Source organism: Bombus vancouverensis, chromosome 8, assembly GCF_051014615.1.
Source record: "Bombus vancouverensis nearcticus chromosome 8, iyBomVanc1_principal, whole genome shotgun sequence".
NCBI lineage: Eukaryota > Metazoa > Arthropoda > Insecta > Hymenoptera > Apidae > Bombus > Bombus vancouverensis.
This window is the reverse complement of record NC_134918.1, coordinates 17,518,836-17,542,053: the sequence shown is the minus strand read 5'-3', so window position 1 is coordinate 17,542,053 and position 23,218 is coordinate 17,518,836. Positions and strand designations below refer to the sequence as shown.

At 31.7% G+C, this 23,218-nt stretch overlaps 3 protein-coding genes and 1 long non-coding RNA gene across 6 annotated transcripts; 3 read left to right on the top strand and 1 right to left on the bottom strand.

Annotated features, from left to right (window-relative positions):
- Positions 1-184: 184 nt before the first annotated feature.
- Positions 185-14,188, bottom strand: LOC117159574 (alkylglycerol monooxygenase). 3 transcript variants are annotated; one of them, XM_076620568.1, is made up of 10 exons: positions 13,996-14,188; positions 4,590-4,758; positions 4,203-4,327; positions 3,350-3,501; positions 3,165-3,268; positions 2,125-2,287; positions 1,869-2,020; positions 1,313-1,447; positions 701-814; positions 188-606 (listed from the first exon to the last, which is right to left on the bottom strand). In XM_076620568.1, exons 2-10 carry the CDS (start codon positions 4,710-4,712, stop codon positions 304-306), a joined length of 1,371 nt encoding a protein of 456 aa, XP_076476683.1. In that variant the 5' UTR covers positions 4,713-4,758; positions 13,996-14,188; the 3' UTR covers positions 188-303. The 3 variants fall into 3 exon arrangements, 2 of the variants coding, with proteins under 2 accessions (XP_033195432.2, XP_076476683.1); XM_033339541.2 differs by lacking the exon at positions 13,996-14,188 and having other exon boundaries at positions 185-606; positions 4,590-4,839; XR_013058934.1 differs by lacking the exons at positions 188-606; positions 13,996-14,188 and adding an exon at positions 967-1,231 and having other exon boundaries at positions 4,590-4,839.
- On the top strand, positions 5,165-6,136 carry LOC143303002 (uncharacterized). Its single transcript, XR_013058935.1, has 2 exons — positions 5,165-5,283; positions 5,607-6,136. It is a non-coding gene; the product is annotated as an uncharacterized LOC143303002 (long non-coding RNA).
- Noc2 (Nucleolar complex protein 2) lies at positions 7,305-11,853 on the top strand. The gene is made up of 12 exons (XM_033339537.2): positions 7,305-7,448; positions 7,599-7,753; positions 8,512-8,750; positions 8,854-8,966; positions 9,068-9,177; positions 9,252-9,409; positions 9,490-9,714; positions 9,811-9,999; positions 10,089-10,208; positions 10,282-10,413; positions 10,655-10,870; positions 11,292-11,853. Exons 2-12 carry the CDS (start codon positions 7,603-7,605, stop codon positions 11,793-11,795), a joined length of 2,157 nt encoding a protein of 718 aa, XP_033195428.2. The 5' UTR covers positions 7,305-7,448; positions 7,599-7,602; the 3' UTR covers positions 11,796-11,853.
- Positions 12,612-22,458, top strand: LOC117159573 (uncharacterized). Its single transcript, XM_033339533.2, has 12 exons — positions 12,612-13,029; positions 14,926-15,181; positions 16,645-16,729; positions 16,858-17,037; positions 17,196-17,236; positions 17,944-18,103; positions 18,214-18,326; positions 18,410-18,545; positions 19,236-19,845; positions 20,252-20,709; positions 21,694-21,892; positions 21,992-22,458. The coding sequence occupies exons 1-11, from the start codon at positions 13,007-13,009 to the stop codon at positions 21,855-21,857; spliced, it is 2,226 nt and encodes a 741-aa protein (XP_033195424.2). The 5' UTR covers positions 12,612-13,006; the 3' UTR covers positions 21,858-21,892; positions 21,992-22,458.
- The last annotated feature ends 760 nt before the right edge of the window (positions 22,459-23,218 follow it).

The window sequence follows — 23,218 nt, the reverse complement described above, 5'->3', positions numbered from 1 at the left end:
ATACTCTGAAATGAACGAATACTGAATACAAAAGACATTTCATTATCTATATACTTCTATATTAATTGTGAAAAAGTTTTGTACAATTGCGAATATGCCTATGTACAGGATATAGTTAATTTTTTATTCAAACGAGGATAACTATGGATAAACCGTCACGGTCATATCAATAAATACTTAATTTCTATATTCCACGATATTTATTGTTTGTGAAATGTGTACAACAATGATATCGAATAATGTATTATTTATCACATAAATATCAATGAGACAGAATAATCGTATATAGTGTAAATACATAATTCATGTGTAAATATTTTCATCATGCTCCGTAACATTAGTTTGATTCCTATATCTTGCCACGGTTATAAAATTTGATTTTACTGTATGGAGAAAATGTAAAATCCAAATGCAAAACGAAGTTGCATATACATAATAGATATATAAATTTATGGAACAATATATTTTGGAGAAACTTAAATAAATAAGGCATCGAATGAATTCCAAAATTCCAGCATATTTTGATTTATCGAATAACAAACCAATAGTGGTAAGAGCAAGCAAATTATTAATAACGATAAATCCTGATGATATGGTCCTTAAATCCTATATAGAAAAGTATTTAATATTTTAAAAATAGACGAGTACAACGTTTGAGCATATAAAGAAACAAAGATATTTAAATTATTACTATCCTCACCTGTGTTTCCTCGTATATTTGAAGATGATGATAAACAACTAGGCAAAAGTGTATAATTACGTAAATGTTTTGCCACTGCGGTATATAATTATCATATTTAATCCTAGATGTAACCTATTGGAAATAACGACAATGATATTATTACCATAAACGTGCTTTGAAATAAATGTATTTATGGTTATGAGATTCAGTGATCGTGTGGTGAAGAATACCCATAGTAAAACCAAACCGGTTTATGTGGTCTTGTTGGTGATTCAAGCTAGTACCTGTGCCATATCGGCATTCGCTGTTATATGCCAATTACATAAATCCATTAGTATTCTTAAAAGCGAATTATATATTCGTAAATATTATTTAATGATGCGTCCGAACGTTTGCAGCGAGCTCATTTTACTTTCATACAAGTACTTTCATACAATCTAATTCTCTTTCTATCGGTTGAATTATTCATAAAATATTGTTGGTAATCAGAAAATAATGCAGTGTACAACAGGAGATAGTGCTTTTTTCAAATACGTTTGTGAGTCGATTCTAATAATAACAATAACGATATGTAATACCGATGATAATGTAGTCGCAACAACGTAAAAGTGTATAAAATATAAAACTTACATTAATTTTATATTTATCCAGACCTAAGCGAGGAATACCTGGAAACCAACTAGGACCTTTCCAGATAACACCTAACTTGTCCATAAAAGTTGACATCCGTGTAATCTTTTTAAATAATTCTGCAGTGTAAAATGTCTATAACAATTCAAAATTATTATATTTTATACTAACAAATGAAATCGTTATGCTATATACGAATGTGTTACATATACTGGACCAAATATATCTGAACGTATATCGAACAAACATGCATTGCTATAAACAACATGAATTAGTATATTAGAGGCAAAATTATTGTAAATTACATATAAGCATAAATAATTTAATTTGTAATTTTCATGTCGGTGCAATTGAAAATACTCGATATACAAATTAATCTATAAATGAACGAATTAAAGTATGGATTACTACAGTTCATTAAAATGTAGATTAGCTCTGAAATCATGTCAACCGAACGCATATTTACATAACTGATTGTTAGCTTATGTAACAGAATGATCGTTCGTTTCATTAACGGTTAAACAAAGAGACATGGTCTAAACAAATATGACCTTACCTGTAAATACAGGGGATTAAAAGATTGAGCACTAACAACTAAGCCATAAATTATCTCTTCCTTTTCTTTTTCTCGCACGAATGTTCCAAATAATTTATCCCATATGATGAGAACGCCGCCGTAATTTTTGTCCAGGCAATATAAGTTGCAACCTATCCACGATATATAATAATTATAATTGATAATAATCCTAATAATGACATTTAATTTAATTTAATTAACGTTTAATATAATATAAAACCCATCTGTCCTTTACCATGATGTACACGATGATGTTTTGGTGTGTTGAATATTAACTCGAACGGTCCAAGATCATCAATGACAGTCGTGTGAATCCATAATTGATAAATTAAATTAAACTGATTATGTACGATGAAATGCGATGGCGGTATAAATAATGCAAGAGGTAAATATAACATCTGTAAACAGATTACACACATGTATCTCTATAATATAGCGTGGAATAACATTTTTGTACATTTGCACAATTGCACATTTGCATATTGTATATATATACTCGATATTTTATCTTTAGAGAAAGTTTATGCTATAACGTTATAACGTTTATGCAAGATTATTTATTTACAATTACAAAATTACGTCATATCGATAGAATATGTTTTAGATATTTCAGGAAGATGTGACTTACAAAGATGTGATTAACAGCAAAATTAAAGCATCGCGAAAGCTTCGTTGAATATATCTTCACCGCCTGAACAAAAATCGTACGTTAATCTGTCTAGGACCAATTCGAAGAATCAAGCCTCTAGTAACCTCAACTTTGTTGAGAATAAATTGATTTTAAGGGAAATACTACAACTTTTCACTTTTCGATCTTCGCATTTACAGCGATTTGAGTCACGAAAATGATTGTTCAATTTCCGAAGGCACATTTAGTTCCGTAAAATCGTTGAGAAAAACAGTATCTTGACTTGTCCATCCTGCTGACTAGTGTAAAAGTGTCTACAACGATATAAGCGATATAAATGGCAAAATACACTTAACGAAAGTAAATTCGCTTTGCTTGTGTTTTTTTTCTTTTTTTTTTTTTTTTTTAGTATCACAACAATTCAGAGATCCATACCCTTTTCGGCAAAAATGTCGAGATCTTTCAATTTTGCTGCCAAATGTATCTTTGAAATCGTTTGATAAATTCTTTCGTTCATTATTGGTTCATTTACATATAAATAAAAAAAAACGCAATGTGTAGGCAGATATGCGAAACATCGAATTTCCTTTCTTTTTTTTCATTTCGTAGCGTGGAACATATCTGTATGTAACACGAGCGATACTTACGAAATTACACCAGTGTTGCAAAATGGATTGCCGCAGACCAACCGCGAGATTGAATTCTTCGCTGCTATGATGTACTTGATGCTGAGCCCATAAAAAGTGTATCTCTGTAAACGGGCGAGAAACACTATAAATTTGTCAAGTAGAGGATGGACAATCACACACACATGGTTGGATAGGAATTTAACCGTGGTTACTGCGGTGAACCCAATAGTAACAGAAATCCACCCCCACGGCAGTGATACACCAAGTCCATAGCGAGTTCCAAGGCAGATTCCACCAGCGACATCTCTCGTAAATTACGATGTACGCGTAATATTCGGCACCACGGAAGAGAGTACTGGAAGGTATCGTTGAAGATATTAGAGACGAATCACCCACTTCATCGTCGAGATAATTCATTTATAAAAAAGAGTCGAACTCATTTCGGTGTCATTATTAATTTGCAAGGTTTGATCGCGATTTTCGGTCGAAATATACGATGATACTTCGAATAAGACGACAGGTAATATATGTTGATGCGATTATTGGACTTAGTATTGAGAATTACTAGACCATACAAAAGCATACATCGTTTTGTACCAAGTACCGTGTCAATTAAAAATACGCATTAAGAATTTATGCCTTTTTCCGTATCTTATATCGTGCTACTATATCTACATTTAAGTAAATATGAAATTAAATTGTACGATTACTAAAGGTTTCCGATGCCTTTTAAACTTGAATTATTCGCGTTTATCTTCAAGAATCGTATTCGATGATGTACTTGTTAACCAATAGAAATGTTTCAGATGCTGTTACCGAAAAGTTGTAAATCGGTATATTTTATATATGATAATTACGAAGAAATTTGTAATTCCTAAAACGATATACGTAACTATAACAGGACGGTTCTTATATTACCATTGAAATCCATAAAGAAAGATTTTATTTTATCGTTGCACTTTATTTTCATAATATCGTACCAATGTTTAAAATTTGTCTTTCTTAATTGCAATGGGCGGTAATTGCGGATACATTTCAAAAGTTACCTATGCTTACCGGCTAGTTTCTTGCAATATCCATTGAGACAAGGAAGTCACTTGATCGTTCAAGCGGAATCTTTTCTTCTTAAAGGCCAGTATAATATGCTCAAATACGATAAGGACCAAAAATGGTAACCATACCTACGTATACATTTATCTTATCTTAATTGATGCAATATTTATGTTTGTTACAGTGTTATCGATAACGTATGTATCTACGTATTATTACATAAACTTCGCGATATACGAAATTTTGTCTTCTTTACCGAATACCATATTAAGATTTAACGTAAAAATATACAAAACTTACTATTCGTTGATTATATAAATAATTTTGCGGCATCAACGGTAAAAAAAGACGCGTTTCGCGCTTTATATTATTATAAAATATAAATATGGTTACCTGCTGCTGATAATCGGGAACTTCGTGTGGGAATTCGAAAATTGTCTCATAGGGGTTAACAAGATACCAGAGTTTCCCTGTGTGTTTTAACTGATCGATCAAATCAGCCTTGGAAATATTCATTTCGTTCGATGCTATAGTACGTTGCACTTTGATGTTCAAATAATTCCTGTTGAACGACGAAACAAAGCAAACCCAGTGAAGCGCTATAACTCCATCCGATTCTGTTTTAGTCATCGAACTGAATGCACGTATCGTTTATATATGTAAGTTCGAGCTAACCGAGGACACGTGAGTATGTACGCGCGATGTTTATTTCACGGCCGTATGTGGTAAAGGCGCGACAATGAAGATAGCATCTTATTCGAATTAAACTATGCTAAATATATCGATGGTTGCTAAAAATAAAGATTGAATGGAATTAAACTGCACTCTGCGACACGTCTTAATTTCACAACACGTCGCATCTTCATCGCAAGCTCTTCGTATTATTAACGAAGTGATCAACGAATGTTTATCTATTGGACGTTTGTGTCATCTATTGGATTGGACATCTAAAAGCGAACATTACCAATAGAGTAATGTAATTTAAACATGTATCGATTTCCTTTTTTATCGTATTCTTTGATACAAATATTGTTTTGATTTTCGTCGAAAGCTATGGTGTCGGTACATTGGTAACTACTAATTTACTGTAAGCTAATCAAACTTAATTTAATTTTAATTAATTTACAGCTTAAATTTCACTTGAATCAAATTTAAACTGTAATTAAGATCGTTGAACGTTGATTAAAAGATACACGCGGTTTAAGAGGGAAGAATTAATCGCACAAACATTTTTTGCCATATTTTCTGAAAATCATAATCGACATACAGACAATAATTAACTAATACAAGTTTACGCGCATGTTGTATATTTTGAAAACGTAACGAAGACGATAAGAGACTTTACGGATTGTTATAAATCGCTATCTTCTCTCATTTTTGCAATATTACATGGTTTTTTCGATATTACAGACAAACAATGATGTCATAAAAGATACGTTGGAAGAATTTATAAGAGTAGGAAAACGCATGATACACCACTGTATGCAAACCTTCAGCGTGTCAGACGCTGCATTGGCGGCAGACAGGGTGTTTCATAACACGCATTAATTATTCTCGCAAGAGTGGGCAAACCAATAAATTATACTACTGCCATATGCAAGATTGTTTGTACATTTCGTATGCCAAATTTAATATTTCGGTTAATTGCACATAACGAATAAGGTTACTATAAGATGTTGATATTCTCATTTTGAACTCGACTTCAAAATTGATTTTTAAACAGAAAAGGATATACGTACGTAAAATGGAATGTAAAATAGATTTACGTTCTTCAAACGGCTTTCGAAAATACATTAAAAATAATAAATTAATATTTGCTAACGTACATGTGTATCTAGTTTCTCTTAGTTTTAAATTTCAACTATATTTGTCACGTTCGTTGCAAAACAACGAAAGATTTATATCTTATAAAATATATATTTTTGAATAAATGTAACAAACTTTTGTCTTTTGCGTCAAGTGAAACAACTTCTAGTCGCATTGTGAATCTTTTCTCTTACTCATTTTTCTGTTAGAGCGAGTGTCTCACAGAAGAATTTACTTAGAAAATATCCAATTGGTCCGCGTCAAGTGAATTCTTTTGTATCAAAATTTAGAGAGGCAATCGATTTTCTATAGATGTCGTTGAATTCTGTGTCCTAAACATCCATAATATCATTACGTACTTTAATTGCAATAGAAGCTCCAAGCGGCCAATCGGTTACATACTAATTTCTTAATTAACGATAACGCTGTAGATTCGATTATCTCTCCGGCAAACATTGCATATATTTTAACCACGCGGTTCTTCTATTATCTATCGTCGATACGCTTTATTTTTCAGTGTGCTATGGGAAGTGACGTCTATGAACGTCAAATTCAAGGACCGTAATGACGATATAAGAATTGTTTGTCGCTTTCTTTATTTAGTCGAATGTTTTAAAAATTATATCGTATCGATAGTATCCCCTGTTGGTGGTAATCGCGATCATGACCCTACTAATATTGTTTAGGTAATGTGCACAGCACATTGTTAATTTATTTCTTCTACAGTTTGTTACGCAATGAATTTGCTTACTACTAAGTTATTTAAGACTTCTTTTCTTTAGCAAATAATTGTTAAAATATAGGTATTTTTTCTTAAAATAGAAGAGTATATTGAGGAACGAAACATGTTATTTGCGAACAACATTTTACAAAATCTGTGAACATAGCGATTGCCTGAAACACATATACAGATTATAATAATGTACGACATCTTAATTATCGATATAATAATTCAAACATTTAGTAGTAAATTTTCTTAATTTTTAATTCAAATATTACGAGTTATTATAAATGCATCTGCATTAGGCGAACTCGAATGGAATAATAATTTTACAAGTGCAAAGAGGTGATAAATAATTACTTCCCGTCCTTCGTAAAATGAATTTATTTATTTTTTCTATTGTTTATTCGTATTGAAGATGTATTATTAGATATCTCTGTTGCGATGATAATTTTAGAAAAAAGATTTTTTTGAAAAGATACCTCCTCGTCCAGTCGATAAAGATCATTGAAAGTACTTGATGATAGGGATGGTTTCTATTTTATCAACATCAAAAGTTATATCAGATACCTACAATTACCAATATTACATGTTGTGTTATTGATTTACCAAGTTATGCACGTGGGAAGTTGAAGTAATGTTTAAAACGAGCTAGAATCGTAAACATTTTAATCTAAAAACCAAAAATACCATATAACATAAATAAACAGTATTCTCATTTTCTGGTACGTATCATATATTTTATAAGAACATAATATCAAACTAAGAAAATAGAAATAGAAGTTTTATAGGTTATATTTATTGTATCAATATTATTTCTTGAAATTCATTTGTACATATGTATAAACTTATGTTTAGCTCGTTTCTGCTTGCAGTTAAATGATGAAGATAAAAAAAGAAAAATCTGTGAAGAGAAAAACAAAAAAACTTGTTACAAAGAAGAGAAAGCAATTAAAAGATGCAACTATGGATGACTTCTTTAATCAAACTTTTGAGGACGAAATAAATGGCAATGATAATAATGAACAAGGTACTAATGAATGAAAGAAACAATTAAATCAAGTAAATAGTCAACAGCGTTTTTATATCATTTTGGTTCAAAATATCCAAAATCATACATTAACCTCAAAGATACATTTGAAACTTGGGCATGGGTGAAACAATTACTTTAAAACATTGATAAATATTTTGATTTATAATTATGAATAATCCATGAAAATTAGATATATCAAAATATGTGGGATTAAAGGGAATTTAAATTTGAATTATATAAGGACGATACGTGTGTGACACGTGAATAATTTGCGTATATTAAATTATAAATATTGTGTCAATTTTTTAATAATGATTTTGCAACGATACTTTATTTTGTGGTTATGACTCTGATCGAATGTTTGTGTAAGTTAAATAACTTTAAAGAAGGAACAAGTAAAAATTTTCTGTGCTGTAGGTAATTAACTATAAAGACATAGTGTCTGTATCTTTTGTACTTAAGTATCCTTAGTAATGTGCAAAAAGAACTTTTTTTATATATGTATAACATCTCTGAAAAATATAACATACTATAATTTGGTTTAATTTTAATCATGAACATATTTTGCAACCATGTGTTATACGTACTTAGCTTTTGAAAAAGCTTATGCATTGGATATATTATAAAAAAAGGTGATATCTATAAAACATATAATATATGTAATATATAATTGAAAAAAGATATTACTTTATTTTCTTCAGAAGTCGCAAAAAATTATATTTTATTTATGCAGAATTTTATATATTATACGATAGGTGAAAATACCTATGAAGATGATGCTGGAAGTAGCGAAAGTGACATGGATCCAGTAGAACATAAGAAGTCTTTAATGAGATTGAAGGATACAGATCCTGAGTTTTATAAATATTTAAAAGAAAATGATAAAAATCTTTTAGAATTTAATATATCAGACGAGGATGATGATATTAATAATGATGATAAATCTTCATTAAATGAATTAGATACAAAACATATACCTAGTAGTCGTTTAGAGGTATGAAAATGAAATATCTCCATATATTAACGAAACCAGAACTATTTGATATAAAAAATAAGAGGGGATAGAAAAATATTATTTTATATGTATAAAATTTCAGGTTGCTAGCGATGAGAGTGATTATGAAATGGATCAAGGTAGTGAAATAAGGGACAAACGAAAAATCACATTGAAATTATTAAAAACATGGCAAGAAGACATTCAAAAAGACAAGTACTGTCTTATATTATTAAATCATTTTATACCACTATTAATTAAACTGGTTGCATTAGTTTGTATATACGTACTATATGCGTCTGTATATAACTTTCCAGATCATCTAAAACGATTAAATGTGCTGTAGAAGCTTTCCATGCCGCATTACACACTGTAGCTGAATCTGCTGATCCACAATTATTACAATATAAAGTAGAGGGTGGTGCAGGTTGGTTTTTTTAGCATTCAATATTAATATTGAATAAATGTATTTTCTACTTCAACAATTAAAATATTTTTTAGTGTTTAATGAAGTTGTACAACTGTGTATACTGTATTTACCGGGTGCATTTAAGCGTTATTTAAAACTGAGTTCGGAAACTCAACCTCAAATTCATAAGCTTAAACGGTTTGGAAAAGTAAAAAATATTCTCAAGTCATATTTAACAGATTTAATTAAGGTAAATACCATTACTACTACTTAAACATTGAGCATGGTGGATTTTAATCATTGTAGCTATATATGTGTATTTATTTATAGATTTTACAAAATGTAACGTCGTCTAATATTCTCACAATCCTTTTAAAACATTTACATCAAATGTTACCATATACACAGTCATTTTCATCATTAACTAAGCCATTATTGAAGATTTTGTTGAAATTTTGGTCAACTGGGGAAGAGTCTGTGCGTGTTGTTTCTTTTTTGAGCATATTACGTATTGCGACCAGCAATCAAGAATCTGTTTTAGAAATATTATTTAAGGTAAAAATAGAATTTTAATACTATATTGGTATTTATAATATATATAATAAAAATATAGCGAGGTACAGTTAACATTTTTAAATTAATATGTTGCAGACGATGTATGTAAAATATGTTGAAAATTCTAAATTTGTATCCCTCACAACTTTACCTGCAATAAATTTTATGAGACATTCTTTAGTTGAAATATATCTGCTTGATAGTAATTTAGCTTACAATCACGCTTTCTTATATATTAGACAGCTAGCTATTCATTTAAGAAATGCTATGACTTTAAAAAAAAAGGTAATAATATTTACAGTAAAATACTATATATACTTTTCTGTTAATATTATGTTTTATTAATAAATCAATCTATATCTAATGCATTGCAGGAACATTTTCAAGCTGTGTACAATTGGCAGTACATAAATTCATTGAGATTTTGGTCAGAATTGATAAATTTATCAAAAAGTGATTCCATGTTACATTCACTTTTATATCCTCTTGTACAAGTGTGTATTCTTATTTTCAATGTTATAATTTTTTTTATCAATCAAGTATTTAACATGTATTATGTATTTACAGATTATCATAGGAACTATCAAAGTAATACCAACGCCACAATATTATCCCCTGAGATTTCACTGTTTACAAATGTTAATAGATATTTCTAGAGAAACTGGAAAATTTATACCTGTATTACCATTTTTATTAGAGGTATGATGTGTTAAAGTATTTTGTCAGAAAAGATGAAAAATAATTTTAGGAATCAATTGTATTATTTTGATAAATAATGCAAATATTTAGTTGGAAGCACTAATTTCATCGTTTAACAAAAACATTTTCCATTTTTTTCATTTAAAACCCTTATTTAAATGTATATGAATCCATTTATAATTGACGTCACTATAACAATATTTAAATCTTTTGTATATTATAAGATTCTTTATGTTTGCAGATATTAAATTCCTACGATTTTAATAAGAAACATAAGGCAGTATCAATGAAGCCAATACCCTTCATTTGTATCTTAAGGATGTCCAAATCCCAATTACAAGAAAATGGTTTTAAAGACAATGTTATTGATTCAATATATAAGCTTATCTTAGAGAATGCTGCTAAAGATAGTCATACAGTATATTTTCCTGATTTATATATACCATGTATAATACAGGTAAGTCAATTATTTATATTTGAATAGATGGTATAATTAAATAAACGAAATTATACTATTATACTATAAATAAACTAAAATTAATATTGTCCGTTGTTAATTATGGATGTTTCATTTAATGAAGTGATAAAGTATAATTGTAGTATGTATACTATATACATAGTAGATAATGAAGATATTAAAAGCTTGAAGCACTGATTTGATACTCATGTTGAAATTTAAGAATTACATATACACAACATGGTAATATCCATAAACATTTCAGAACTCAATAGTACGTACTGTATCTATATGTTCTTATTTTTATCGAATGAACGTTGACAGTATTAATGTTAATTCACTCGTTATAATCGAACTTTTTTCATATTAATGCAAATATGACACTTCGAACGGAAATTTTACACGCTTGTTTTGTTTCTAGCTAAAGGCATTTTTAAAGAAATGTCACATAGCAAACTATTGTAGAAAAATGAAACAGCTGTTAGATAAAATTGCGGAAAACAGGAAATATATCGAAACAGAACGTAATAAAACCGCAATTGATTTAAAAAATATGCAGGAGATAACGAACTGGGAGAACAAGATAAAAGTGCAAGGTACATCGTTATCGAAATTCTATGAATCTTGGATAAAAATCCACCAATCTCAGAAACTTAAACTACTTACGAAGAACGAAGATATCGCTGAATATAGTTTACCAACTATCAGAAAATTAAAGAAAGGCATAGAAGATAAAGAAGAAAGCAGCGATGAGAGTGAATTTGATATGAGGATAAAATCCGATGAGAGAAAGTCTGATGAAGATGAGAAACATTCTAGACCAAAAAGGAAAAAGCTGAAAGTTAGCAAAGCCATTAAGGATATTGACCTACCTAAAGAAAATACAGATATCGTGCAAGATATCAATAGTGACGATTGGGATTAAATGTAATTAATTTTACATGTATATGACAATAAATAGATATCAGTTTTAATTTTATAAACGAAGTAATACTTTTTCAGAATTCAATGTATCGTATAATAAATGTCCTTATAGTTCTAAATAACGAAAAAAAATTACGTGATTATTAATCTAAAGTTAACAACAATATACTTTTATTAATTTAAATGTGTATTATTCCAAAGATATATTTCAATCTTCTAGGTATAAATTTTATTACGAGATAGATATTTGACGTTTAACATACGGCCGTTTCAAATAGAAAAACAGATTATCATTTATCCGAGATATCTCTCGTCAGGCAATTTTTCGGCTTCTATCGTTTATTGCATATCGATAACGTTTATTATGATAAAGTGATAAAGTTGTTTAAGAGAAATTGTGACGGTATTGAATAGGTGCTATAACTTATGTGGTGTACAGCAACAGCCACTGATTTCTAAGGTGTCGCTTTCTGATAGTCTATTTTTACCGAAGACGACTCAAGGCAGTCGGGAAGTTGGTATAGCGACGGCTAGGCGCTATTATAAAGCATCCTGTGCTTATGCAGTAATTCATTCAAGTGAACGTTACAGATAAGAAAAAAAAATTTGAAGGAAGAAGAATCATAGTGTTTCGATTGTTAAGAAACAAAGGTAGAAGCGACGAGGGAAGCTTGACCAAGCATCGAGCTTGTCCTTCGAACGATTGAGCATTTGGGCGACTCCATTGGAAGAGGATTCGGTTACGTATGTAGGTGAATCGAAAAAAAAGCAAATGTTTATCGAACGATGTAGCTGGAGCGTGAAATTTTCCGTCACGTTTGCAAGAAATTTATGATAATCTGTTTGATATAAAAATAAATATCTGTTCCGCGTTCGGTTTCTTTGCCATAAGTCTCGGGCATGAATGAGCCAGTACCGGACGATGCTGGTGACCGCTAGCCACTAAGTGCCGCGCTGACGAAGTTGCCGCGGTTGTGTGTGCCTAACCGGCCAAGTCCGTGCGTGCCAGGGAACATTTTGTAAGATGCGATTTTGTCTTTCATGGCGAGGGAGCCTTCGTCGTGAGATTCGTTCACTTTCCGTACAGTCCACTTCGTTCGGAGTATAGTACGCTCGCGGGTTACGTAAATTCGCAAAAGAATTGTCGCGAAAAGGGAAACCGCCTCAAGATAAGGAGGAAAGGAACGAGCGAACTGTGCATAGATCGTCGAAATGAGGAGGGCACCGTTCGATAAGTAAATTTTCATTTCCTTCTTTCTTTTCGAAAGGCAATTAGGAAGAAATAGAAAATTAGCGAGAAAAAAAGTTTCTCATCGCGTTCTTACTTTTTGTGAAAGTTTTGGGTTATATCCTGCGACGGAAATGTAATTTCAGACAAACTGTGCTTAATCGTGCGATGCTTCGATGATTAAACAGGCAACGTATCGTTTGAGACCCTTCTTTGGAGTCTTTAAAGTCTGAAGTATACGGAATTTTAAATAATATCACTTTAAATATCAATGGTTAACGTCAACCATTGGTAAATTTCTTTATATTCCTAAGGATAGTGGAAAAATATTTTAATTACATAATATTAAGAAACGATAAGTAATATCGTTAATCGTAGAAAATTTGTTCTTCACATATAATTGACAATAAAAAATTCTTTGAATTGAACATTAGCATTATTTTCGATCGGTGGGGATATTCCCTTCGATAATTCGTTCAGTTTTAAAACACTCGAACTTCTGCCGAATAATCTATTTAAAGCAACAGATCGATCACGTTATTCGTAGTTAGAATTTTAACACGGTAATATTATTTTAAGTTATAAAAGACGTTAAATTGGAAAAATTTTCTACAGCGTCTCAAATACATTTTTACATGTTTCCGAAGGAATTACCATCTGACGTTAATTGAGAATAATTCGTGTTATAGGTTTTATAGAAATACAGTAATTCGTTTTAATTATTTCCTATCGTATCGATATTGTAAAAAAATACAAGTCGGAATTAAAATTATGCAGTATTATTCAAACACGAAATATAATAAAAGTTCGACGATAAATGAAACAATCGAACGGAAGTACCTTATCGGTCATTCGTTAATATTAATAAATTCTAATTAACATTTATATTTACGAATGCAGCGTTGATAAAACTATTTTTCTTACGACTAAATTATCTACAATCTTCTACTAACAACTTTCTTTCGACTCTTACCTTATATTTTATACTACGATATTTGAGCTTTTATAAATATTAATTGATTCACTTCTTCTATGTTTACAATTAGTCTTGATTTGTCTAAATATTTTTTCGATTAACTTGCTTTCTAATAAATACAGCACTGGTAGTATACCCCGAACGCAAACGCTCGAACTGTTACTGCGTATTACGTTACAACAGATAAATTTAGCATTTCTTTTGCACAGAACCTTATTGTACCGCTGCCAATACTGCAACGCGGAATTAATTGGCTGCTTGGAAGAGAACCAATTTCCTTCGATAAGAAATCGGATTTATCCGATGTCATATATATATATATACATCAGATTTGTTGTCGATACTTTTTTTTACATTTGTATACTTAATTTCTTGAAAGACGTTTCGTTCAAATAATATCATTTACGAGATGAAGTCTCGTTGAATCTTGCACAGTTTCGCTTTTCTTTCTTCTCTTATAAATACGTATTACGCATAATTTTACTAACTGTACGCTGTGTCTTGATTAATCGGAACCATCGAGCCGATCTTTGTACTAAAATATTTTAAGTTAAGTAACATTTCAAGTAGAAAGTGCTATTACGTTCGTTTTAAACATACGTACAAATTATATACTGTGGTATTTATGATTTGTATAATCTTTTATACGTTATTATATTTCTCAATTGTCAAAATAATATCATTTAAAATTTACGTTACCACTCGTTATGGAAAAAAAACGATTGTTTATTTCGTACCAGAAATGAAGCTTTAAAATTTAATTTCCATTTGACAGTGAAACTACGTCAAAAGTAGTTACGAGAGTAATATCAATATATTTTCTATTCTATTGATTTTCAAAGATCGATTTATTATATGAAAGCAAAGTATATAGCGAAGATCGAACGGTTTGCGCGAAAACAGACTAAACAGTTACCATTTCGGCAGACACAATAACACGAAGCGGAACGTTTTGAGCAACACGTACAGTTCGTACAGAGTCGTGTCTGAAAATTCAAAGGATGCAGAGCACCAGTACAGTGTGAATTACGGTAATTTACAAGGAAACAATTACCTGCAACGAAGCGTCTCCGCGGACAATGTTGTAATACGTTCCCGTGGTTTTAAGCCCTCTGATAGGCACGATCCTGTGAAGAGGAACTTTCTCGAGCATCTTACTTCGAAAATACTGCATTTCGATATGGTGAGTATGTATATTGTATTTACCTTATGATCACTGAAACTAAGTCTTTGGTATGTTTGCACCACGGATAAGATTCTTAAGACTAATAATAGCAATTAATATTTGATTCTTTAAATATGAATTAGCTTCGTGTTAAGCACAGCGATGATAAGCGATACATTTACAAATATTTACGTTGAATTCTCTTTCTCCTCTGTTCCTCGTTCTTTCTCTATTACAAAGGTACGTTACTTAACGCCGTTTTAGTAATTCAGTTTAGGAAACAAATCATTTACATTTTACCATTGACAAACTACGTTTTATGCCTTGATCACAAAAGCAATCAAGATTTTACGACTCATAAATTGCCCTATTTAATGTAAAATTAAACTAGAATTTTTCGGAAAGTTTATTTATTTAGGATTAAGAATATTCATTTGTTATTTAAACAGACGCGTTTGTCTCTTTATACTCACTTTGTGTTCACTTTATATTCACTTTATTTTGTATTACAAAACATGATCGCCCAACGATTAACATTTCAAGATAAACGAGATTCTTTCGTACTTGCGAGACATTTGATGGTTACTTTTCCGGATAATATTTATACATGTATATATACGTACTATTTAGTGAATATGGAATTAACCTATAATAACTTTGTGACCGTGGCTCTGTAAACTTGCCCAGTTTGTATTCGTCAGCTTGTTTACATGCATTTTATCTCTTTAAAATTACTCTATTACAAATGCAGTTCGTTTCATCGGATATGTACGTTTTAAGATGCGTAACTTTGGATTAACGGATATACAATATATATACATATATGTAGTTTCATTTAGACTATTAAAATTACAAATAATTAATTAATCTCTTGCAAAGGAATAACTCTATGTATCAAACTTTAGTTGTAATATTTCTAAATGTAATATCATTTACTCTTATAAATTTTGATACTAATCATACATTTTATTATACATATATTCAAAGTATTAATTTCTTATGAGTAACCTTTATTAAAATATTATATGAAATACATATTAATATAGAATAACCGCGCTAAAGTAAGAATTGTGAAAACAATAATATGTGTACTATGCAAAAATCTGTTTGCAACAAGGTTTCACGGAAAATGCCAAGAATGCATTCACTTAGCTAAAACGCATTCAACTGTCAACAATGTGAAGTTTCTATTAAATAGGCGGGACAGAAATTTAAAGTAGGAAAAGCGAACGTTTGCTTTCGTTGTAATTTATTCGATATAATCTGATGATAAGAATTCCAAACAATTAGCGATCTCTATACTAACACAGATCTATATACTAACATACTATATATATATAATACTATTGTAATGTATTATACTGTACGTTACTCTTATTGTATTTATATATTCCCCAGTACTTTTTAAACCATTTTTAGATTTATATAAACTTTTTTATTTTTCAATATTTTTATTAAACCGACTTACTTTTATTTCGAAGGAGAGCAATGGAAGTACACCGGTCAATTTGCAGAAATTACTCACACCCGCCGCAGATTCTCAGGGAATTATGCAATCCAAAAATAGTAAGTTGCCAAAAAGATACAAAATATTCGTATATTAAATTTTAACAGATAACGTTTATACTGTGCATAATATCTTTAAGTCGTCGTGTTATAATCGATAATAAATATACAAAATTTTCTGCACGTAGGAAAAATGTTTGCGTCTTCGTATTTTTATGCGCCGTCGCATCCGACAGTTGAGGATCAAGTTGAGCTCGCCCGACGAATTTCGCATTCGTTGAGCGATGTAAAAAATATGAAAAGTAAAGGTCAATCTATGTATGTGAACAGAAAAAAACGATCGGTCAAATGGATCCACGACGGCAATGGTAAGTACGTGTATACTGTACGTATATGCGTGTAACGATTGATAAGTTGAATTTGATGAACAACACCCCCTTTCAGCCCACACCCATGCGCGATACGTTGCGAATATCTATAAATCTTATTAAAATTTGTTTCAATTGTCTAAATCGATGAATTACAGGTGTAGAAGACGCAGAAGAGCCTTTGATACCTGTTCATAGAGTAAGTGGTGTGTGTTCGAAATTGCAGTGCGTATTTTTACATACATACTTTTCGTGACGTTTATGATGAAATAACAAACGTCATTTCGATAGATATATCAGCTAAATACGTATATACCTCGAATATTTGTTACTCGCTGTGTGATCAATAAATTCTTACATTTCAGAAACGTAAAAAATTGCGTTGCACATTCGGTGATCTAAAAACGTGAAAAACAACAAAGTAACTCCCACTTGGTTTCTGTAGCTTGGCAAATCCACCGTACAAATATATAGTATTCAATACAAATTTAAAGATTGTATTGAATTGCTTAAATTTATCTTTAGCGCGGTTGACTTTATACCTACTTGATTAATGCGGAATTTCTTTCACGTAAAAAATTAACAGACGTATATCTGTCGAGAGATCAACTTTCTTGTTTGTAATATTTCTACAACTCTGTTTATGTGACATGTAATTTTACGAATATTTACTGTAAATTGTGTTTGAAATATCTATCAAAATGAAACTGTTTAGCGAGATGTAGATATGCAAGGGAACGCTCGTTTCTACGGTTTCGATATATTCCTTGCAAAAGTATTCCTTTCTGTTTTTTCTCATTAACAAACTGAAATCATATATGTATATGTGTACCATAATATCATTGTACTCGCTGATATATCAATACTGTGCACAACTGTACCTAATTGAAAATGTTGTTTCGATAGGAGAAAATTCCTCTGAAATGCATGATGAACCCACATGGAAAAGTGTTGGATATACACGGTATTCAAGCTTTGGGAGAGGAAGTGAATATCGAACCAGTACCGAAGAACCCTGAGAAACTCTTTGATATCGTTCGCGATTTAAACAATCAAAGAGGCCGTGGTAATTTACACGTATTAACGGTTTTATATCGTTAGATCTGTCCGAATCAATGATATGCTATTACGCTTTCGAAGAAACATCGTTTTTCAATGTGTATAATCGATTTACAGGTGCTGAAATATTTGCGAAACGTAGGAAAAGATCTGAAAAATGGGTCGTAGACAAAGATCAACCACAGATACCGAGCACTCCTGGTATGCCGAAAATGTATCCGGGTAAACCGGTAAGGTTTATACTTTTGCAAACAACATAGCGCGTTAAAATAAACGAAACAGACGTTAAACGAAATTGAATTTCAATTAATAGGAGATGAATGGCAGTTCGAAGTTTACAACTCTACCTCCTCTTACATCTATAGTACCTGAGCCAGCCGTTGAAAAATCATTTTATAATCCTTTTACCGTGGATTTGTCTTTAGATGATACAAATCCACCTGCAACAGGTACGCAACTTTCGAACAAAGATATATCTTCTTTATTCTACTACGCAATCTAGTTGGCTCGTTTCTATTTGGCAACGCTCCACGCTATTTTCTCGTTTGTTCGAATTGTTTTCGCATCATGAGCAAATATCTAACAATTTCCAAGGACTTAAGTTCGAGGTAAACTACTTCGTATCTATTTCTGGTCTGTCTAAGCTCTTCTACTCTCTCAATCTTGTTTTACTTTCCATGCAATTCTACAGATTAAATTACGATATAGCCGACTAAAAAAACTCGTTCTAAGACATTAAAATGATCAACGTGTTCTATACATACCTGCGAGTCGATGTTAGACGCGTCTGCTTGAGATTTGTCTAAGGTTCAACAACCTGGATGACTTCAATTGGCAAACGACATCGATGTTATTCAATCGAAGCGAAACTACCGCCGCGTTCTTTTTAGTTGTATATCTAAAATAAACAACTATTTGTACATCGGTGCCAACCGATCGAAGCTAACTAGACGCGGGTTAAAGCGCGTTTACGCTCAATTTTCCTAAACTTTTCTAAGCGGTTATAGTTACGTGTCAAACGATTGATTCTCGGTAACGTTAAGGCGTCGAATCTAATTAACCGAAAATGTCTTAGAAATCGAAAAACGAAGCAGAGTTTTGTACGTTTTAACCATCAGAGTTTCCTGCAAACGTTCCAGGCCGAAATCAATATCGATGTAACGGTAAAGAGTGCAACCACCAGACCGAAGTGAAAAAGATTTATCTGAGAGAAGTAGCCGTTGGCACTGACAATGACTTCCCTCTTGACAAATCTCGATCGTCGATAGTTGAGAAATCACGTCGAATCACTTTCGAACCTGATACCGAACAACGTAACATCTATCACGGCAGGAATAGCGTTAACGAGAATACATCATCGATCGCTACTAACAGACGCAATCACAATTATAGCAAAGCTTCGCTGAATAAATCTAATTTTTCTAACACGCAGCACGCTACTAACAAAGAGATGAAAAATTATATGAAAGAACAACGGATCACAGAGTGTGTGAAGAGCACGATTAGCGACAAGGGCAAGTTCGTGGATAATCGGCAAGAAATCGATAACGAAGAGAGCGAGTACACGCCGGTTCCGGTCAAACAGTTGATACAAGAGTTCGAGAAAACATGTAGACCGATTCTGCAATACAAACAATTCAGTCCGAAGGTTATCCCAATTATACGACAATCTCCTCTCGATAACGATATAACGCGATTTTTTGAGACGCAAAATTCCGTTAAATACAACAACGAGGAAGAACATAGGAGGTGAGATAAAATGCCATTTAAATTTCGATGCTCTTTCCTTTTATTTCCTGTACAACGTTTTCTTTTCGATTCGCGCGTTATGTGCTTTCTTGGTATCTTTGAACTTGATGCCATTCTCATCGTTTTAATCGTTCTTGTAATGTCTCACATTGAAATATGATTGCACACATGTATGCGTAAAAATAAGCAAATGCTTGCAAGCATCAAGTATAAGTAAAATACTACATTTATACTATTTATGCATAATGTTCTACCAGTAGTAAATTACCAATCTGTTCAAAGGTATAAGCGATTCTCAATTCTTTAATTTAATTTTGTTCTATCGGAATAGAGTTTCACTTATTGAATTTTAACTGAACATTGGTCGCACGGAATTGCAATATCATTTTAATTGATTACAACGCAGAATAACCGAGCGACAAAGATACAAGGAACTCGTAAAGCTTCAAGACCACTGTAACAATGGTTACGTGTCTACCGATGATACAGAATACACGACCGACGAAACCGACTCCCAGATGAACGATTACAGCGAAGAAATAATCTACCGAGAAAAATCGGAGTCCTCGAGTATGATGAACGGCGATCAAGAATATTCGTCGACGTATCGCGAAGAGTGTTCCAGTCGACGTCGCTCTGTTACTTCCGAGGAAGTAGAAAACTTCTGCAACAACGGTGACGGGAAATTTGTGAATACAGAGTCGGAAGTGCCTGTGGAAGCGAAGTCGTTGTTACTCTCGATGATAGCTTCCCAAGAAGATATTTTGGAAACTATTAAGCACTTGCGCAGCACACCTGTTCTCGACAACTTATTGCATGGCGTTTCGCCGGACTGTAAATTCACTGACATCTGTTCGGATGTAGGCAAGTTTAACTCGCATGCGCTTCTACTTTCTTGTAACAACTAACTATTTATATTTTACGCCTGTTTCACGAATATTCATCCTTGGGCTACCAACGCTAGATAAAATATTATTCCGGGCAGTAAATAGCGAATAGCCAGTTTTACTTTAGATCGTACATGTAATTGTAAAAGTGGAATATTTTATTTGTCGAGGAAAGCTTTTAGAATAGCGTTTAAAGCTTGTGTTCTATCCGAAGGATACTAAAAATATCGGGACTTTATTTCAAAGTATTTCATTAATTCTAGTTTATTCTCTATCCATTCACGGGCAATGAATATTTGTATTATCTCTGGAAATATCAATGTACTATCTTTGTTAGTGTAAATGTTTTTTTCAGTTTCTTGGTATTTGACTCGTGGAAAAATCCAATGACGATATTGCTGACAGCGATCGAAGAGAATATCGAAAAGTTTTGCCTCCGCTTGAATGAAAGGAACGAACGTGAGGACACGTCTTGACGAAACAACAGTGAAAAGAAACTCTTAGTTTTTACTTTTGAAGTTACATATCTTCCTTCGCGGCAAACTCCGCCTGTTCGTCACAGCTGAAACGCGAATCTTTCAAGTGTTGTTTTAGTTTCGAAAACTGAAAATCATTAGGTGCCAAGTCTTGACTGTATGGTACACGCGGAACCACTGAAAAGCCAAAGCGTTGAATTGCATCTTTTGTCGTTACACTCATTCATATCGAACACGCATTCCCATCGAGATAAACTAACAAAAATGCTTAATAATGCACATGCCAGCACAGCTACGACGAAGTGGAGATATCGTACGATTAGAAAGAAGTTGTTTTATCTGGATTCTGAAACATCACAACGGAGGCAAAACTTTGTTAGTCTGCCCTCGTGTATAGTTCAAACTGCTCCGTAGTTACATGTTTGGTACAAAAGCGATCGAAGAGGAATGTATAATTTTTGTAAATTTAATCTATTCATTTTCAGGTAAAAAGCTTTACGAAAGTGATACCTATACAGGACCAAAACTCGCTAGCGTTCACAACTTAGCCAATTATAATACGGCACCTCGAGGCTGGGATCAGTCATTGACATATTACCGGCCGATTAAATTTGAGAAACCGCAAGAAATTGTTTATTCTGATTTTTAGTGATAACTTGAATAATTACGACGTTATATAGACGGGTACGTATCAACTTTACAACTTAAATTCCAATTTTATTTAAAGGGGCAGCTAATTTTTAATTCAGAGAGTCTAACTGAAAATTATTTTCTTTTTTACAGAAAGCAAACATACAAAGATTGCAGAACTGATTTTCAAATTTCGCGTTACACATCATTTGAACTTTTTTCCCTTGTTTATAACGAAGTTACTGTTTCTTTTCATTTTTTCTTTTTTCCTTTTTTCGTTTTTGATTTTGTCAGATGCAAGATAACGTTGATGAAAATGATTGTCGTAAATAATGAAGGAAATTCTGCACTAGAAAATTGTGCGGTACAGACATATTACATACATATATATATGTGTGTGTGTATATATATATTATATAATATATTGTGTATGATATATTATATAAAAATATATATATATACACATATATATACGTATCTTGAAGCTTCGTTTTGCTTGATATAGCTATACATACATATATATGTCCCATTATTCAGATGTTGATCCTTATTTATGCTTCCAGCAGTGTTATTGCATTTTACTTTATAATATTGCGTAAATAAATGTTGTTTTCATAACAGTAAGGTGTATTTTGAATATTTCACATACTTTTTTTCGACAACGATTTGTAATTTTGAAAAATCTCAAATACCTTGTATTACTTTCTAATTATTTGATCAACCGACTGTTATAATAAAATTATTTTGTACAAGATTTTCTGCGTTTTGTCTAACTACGTTTTTCATTAACATATGAGAATACCGAATAATACGAGATTATCGTAGTTGTAATGATAAAGTAGGTAAATTCTGTTTCAGGAATCAAAGAAGATTTCTCATAGTTTCTGCATTAGTTTTCGATTATCTTCTTATACGAACGAGTATACGATTCTTTTGTTTTACTGCGAGTTGATTGACTTTTCTGATCTTATTCCCATTCGACGTATTCTTGCGAAGACCAAGTTTATAACGTTCTTATTAATTTTATAATTTGAAGAAACAAAGATATTTCGTTTACACGTACTTGGCTAACCTAAAAATTCCGAGTCAAATAATTTTTCTAATAAATCGATACGAGTTTGTCGATTACATTCATCTTTATTTCACTGTTTGCTTTAATCGAAATGTCGATGAGTAAAGAAATCGATGGACGTGTCACTGTAAGGTATATTTTGGTAAATATCGTAAGTTTCACAGTCGCGTTTACATCGATAACAAAATTTCAACTACTTGTTATTGTTTAAACGTAATGTTATGAAATTCTGATTTTCTTGTTTAAATATCTAACGTCCTGTAATTTTTATCGATACCATTGATAACGCATATATAGTGTATCATAGA

What these genes read in the sequence shown, in the direction of transcription:
- LOC117159574 (XM_033339541.2), bottom strand. Translation starts at nt 4,826, where the DNA reads ATGACTAAAACAGAATCGGATGGAGTTATAGCGCTTCACTGGGTTTGC. An exon ending in GGTTCACCGCAGTAACCACG is followed by an intron (nt 3,269 to 3,349) that starts GTTAAATTCCTA and finishes GCCCGTTTACAG; the next exon opens with AGATACACTTTTTATGGGCT. An exon ending in AAATATACGAGGAAACACAG is followed by an intron (nt 607 to 700) that starts GTGAGGATAGTA and finishes TTTTCTATATAG; the next exon opens with GATTTAAGGACCATATCATC.
- Noc2 (XM_033339537.2), top strand. Translation starts at nt 7,603, where the DNA reads ATGATGAAGATAAAAAAAGAAAAATCTGTGAAGAGAAAAACAAAAAAA. An exon ending in TACCTAGTAGTCGTTTAGAG is followed by an intron (nt 8,751 to 8,853) that starts GTATGAAAATGA and finishes ATAAAATTTCAG; the next exon opens with GTTGCTAGCGATGAGAGTGA. An exon ending in GAAGACATTCAAAAAGACAA is followed by an intron (nt 8,967 to 9,067) that starts GTACTGTCTTAT and finishes ATAACTTTCCAG; the next exon opens with ATCATCTAAAACGATTAAAT.
- LOC117159573 (XM_033339533.2), top strand. Translation starts at nt 13,007, where the DNA reads ATGAGGAGGGCACCGTTCGATAA. An exon ending in AGGAGGGCACCGTTCGATAA is followed by an intron (nt 13,030 to 14,925) that starts GTAAATTTTCAT and finishes CCATTTCGGCAG; the next exon opens with ACACAATAACACGAAGCGGA. An exon ending in AATTATGCAATCCAAAAATA is followed by an intron (nt 16,730 to 16,857) that starts GTAAGTTGCCAA and finishes TTCTGCACGTAG; the next exon opens with GAAAAATGTTTGCGTCTTCG.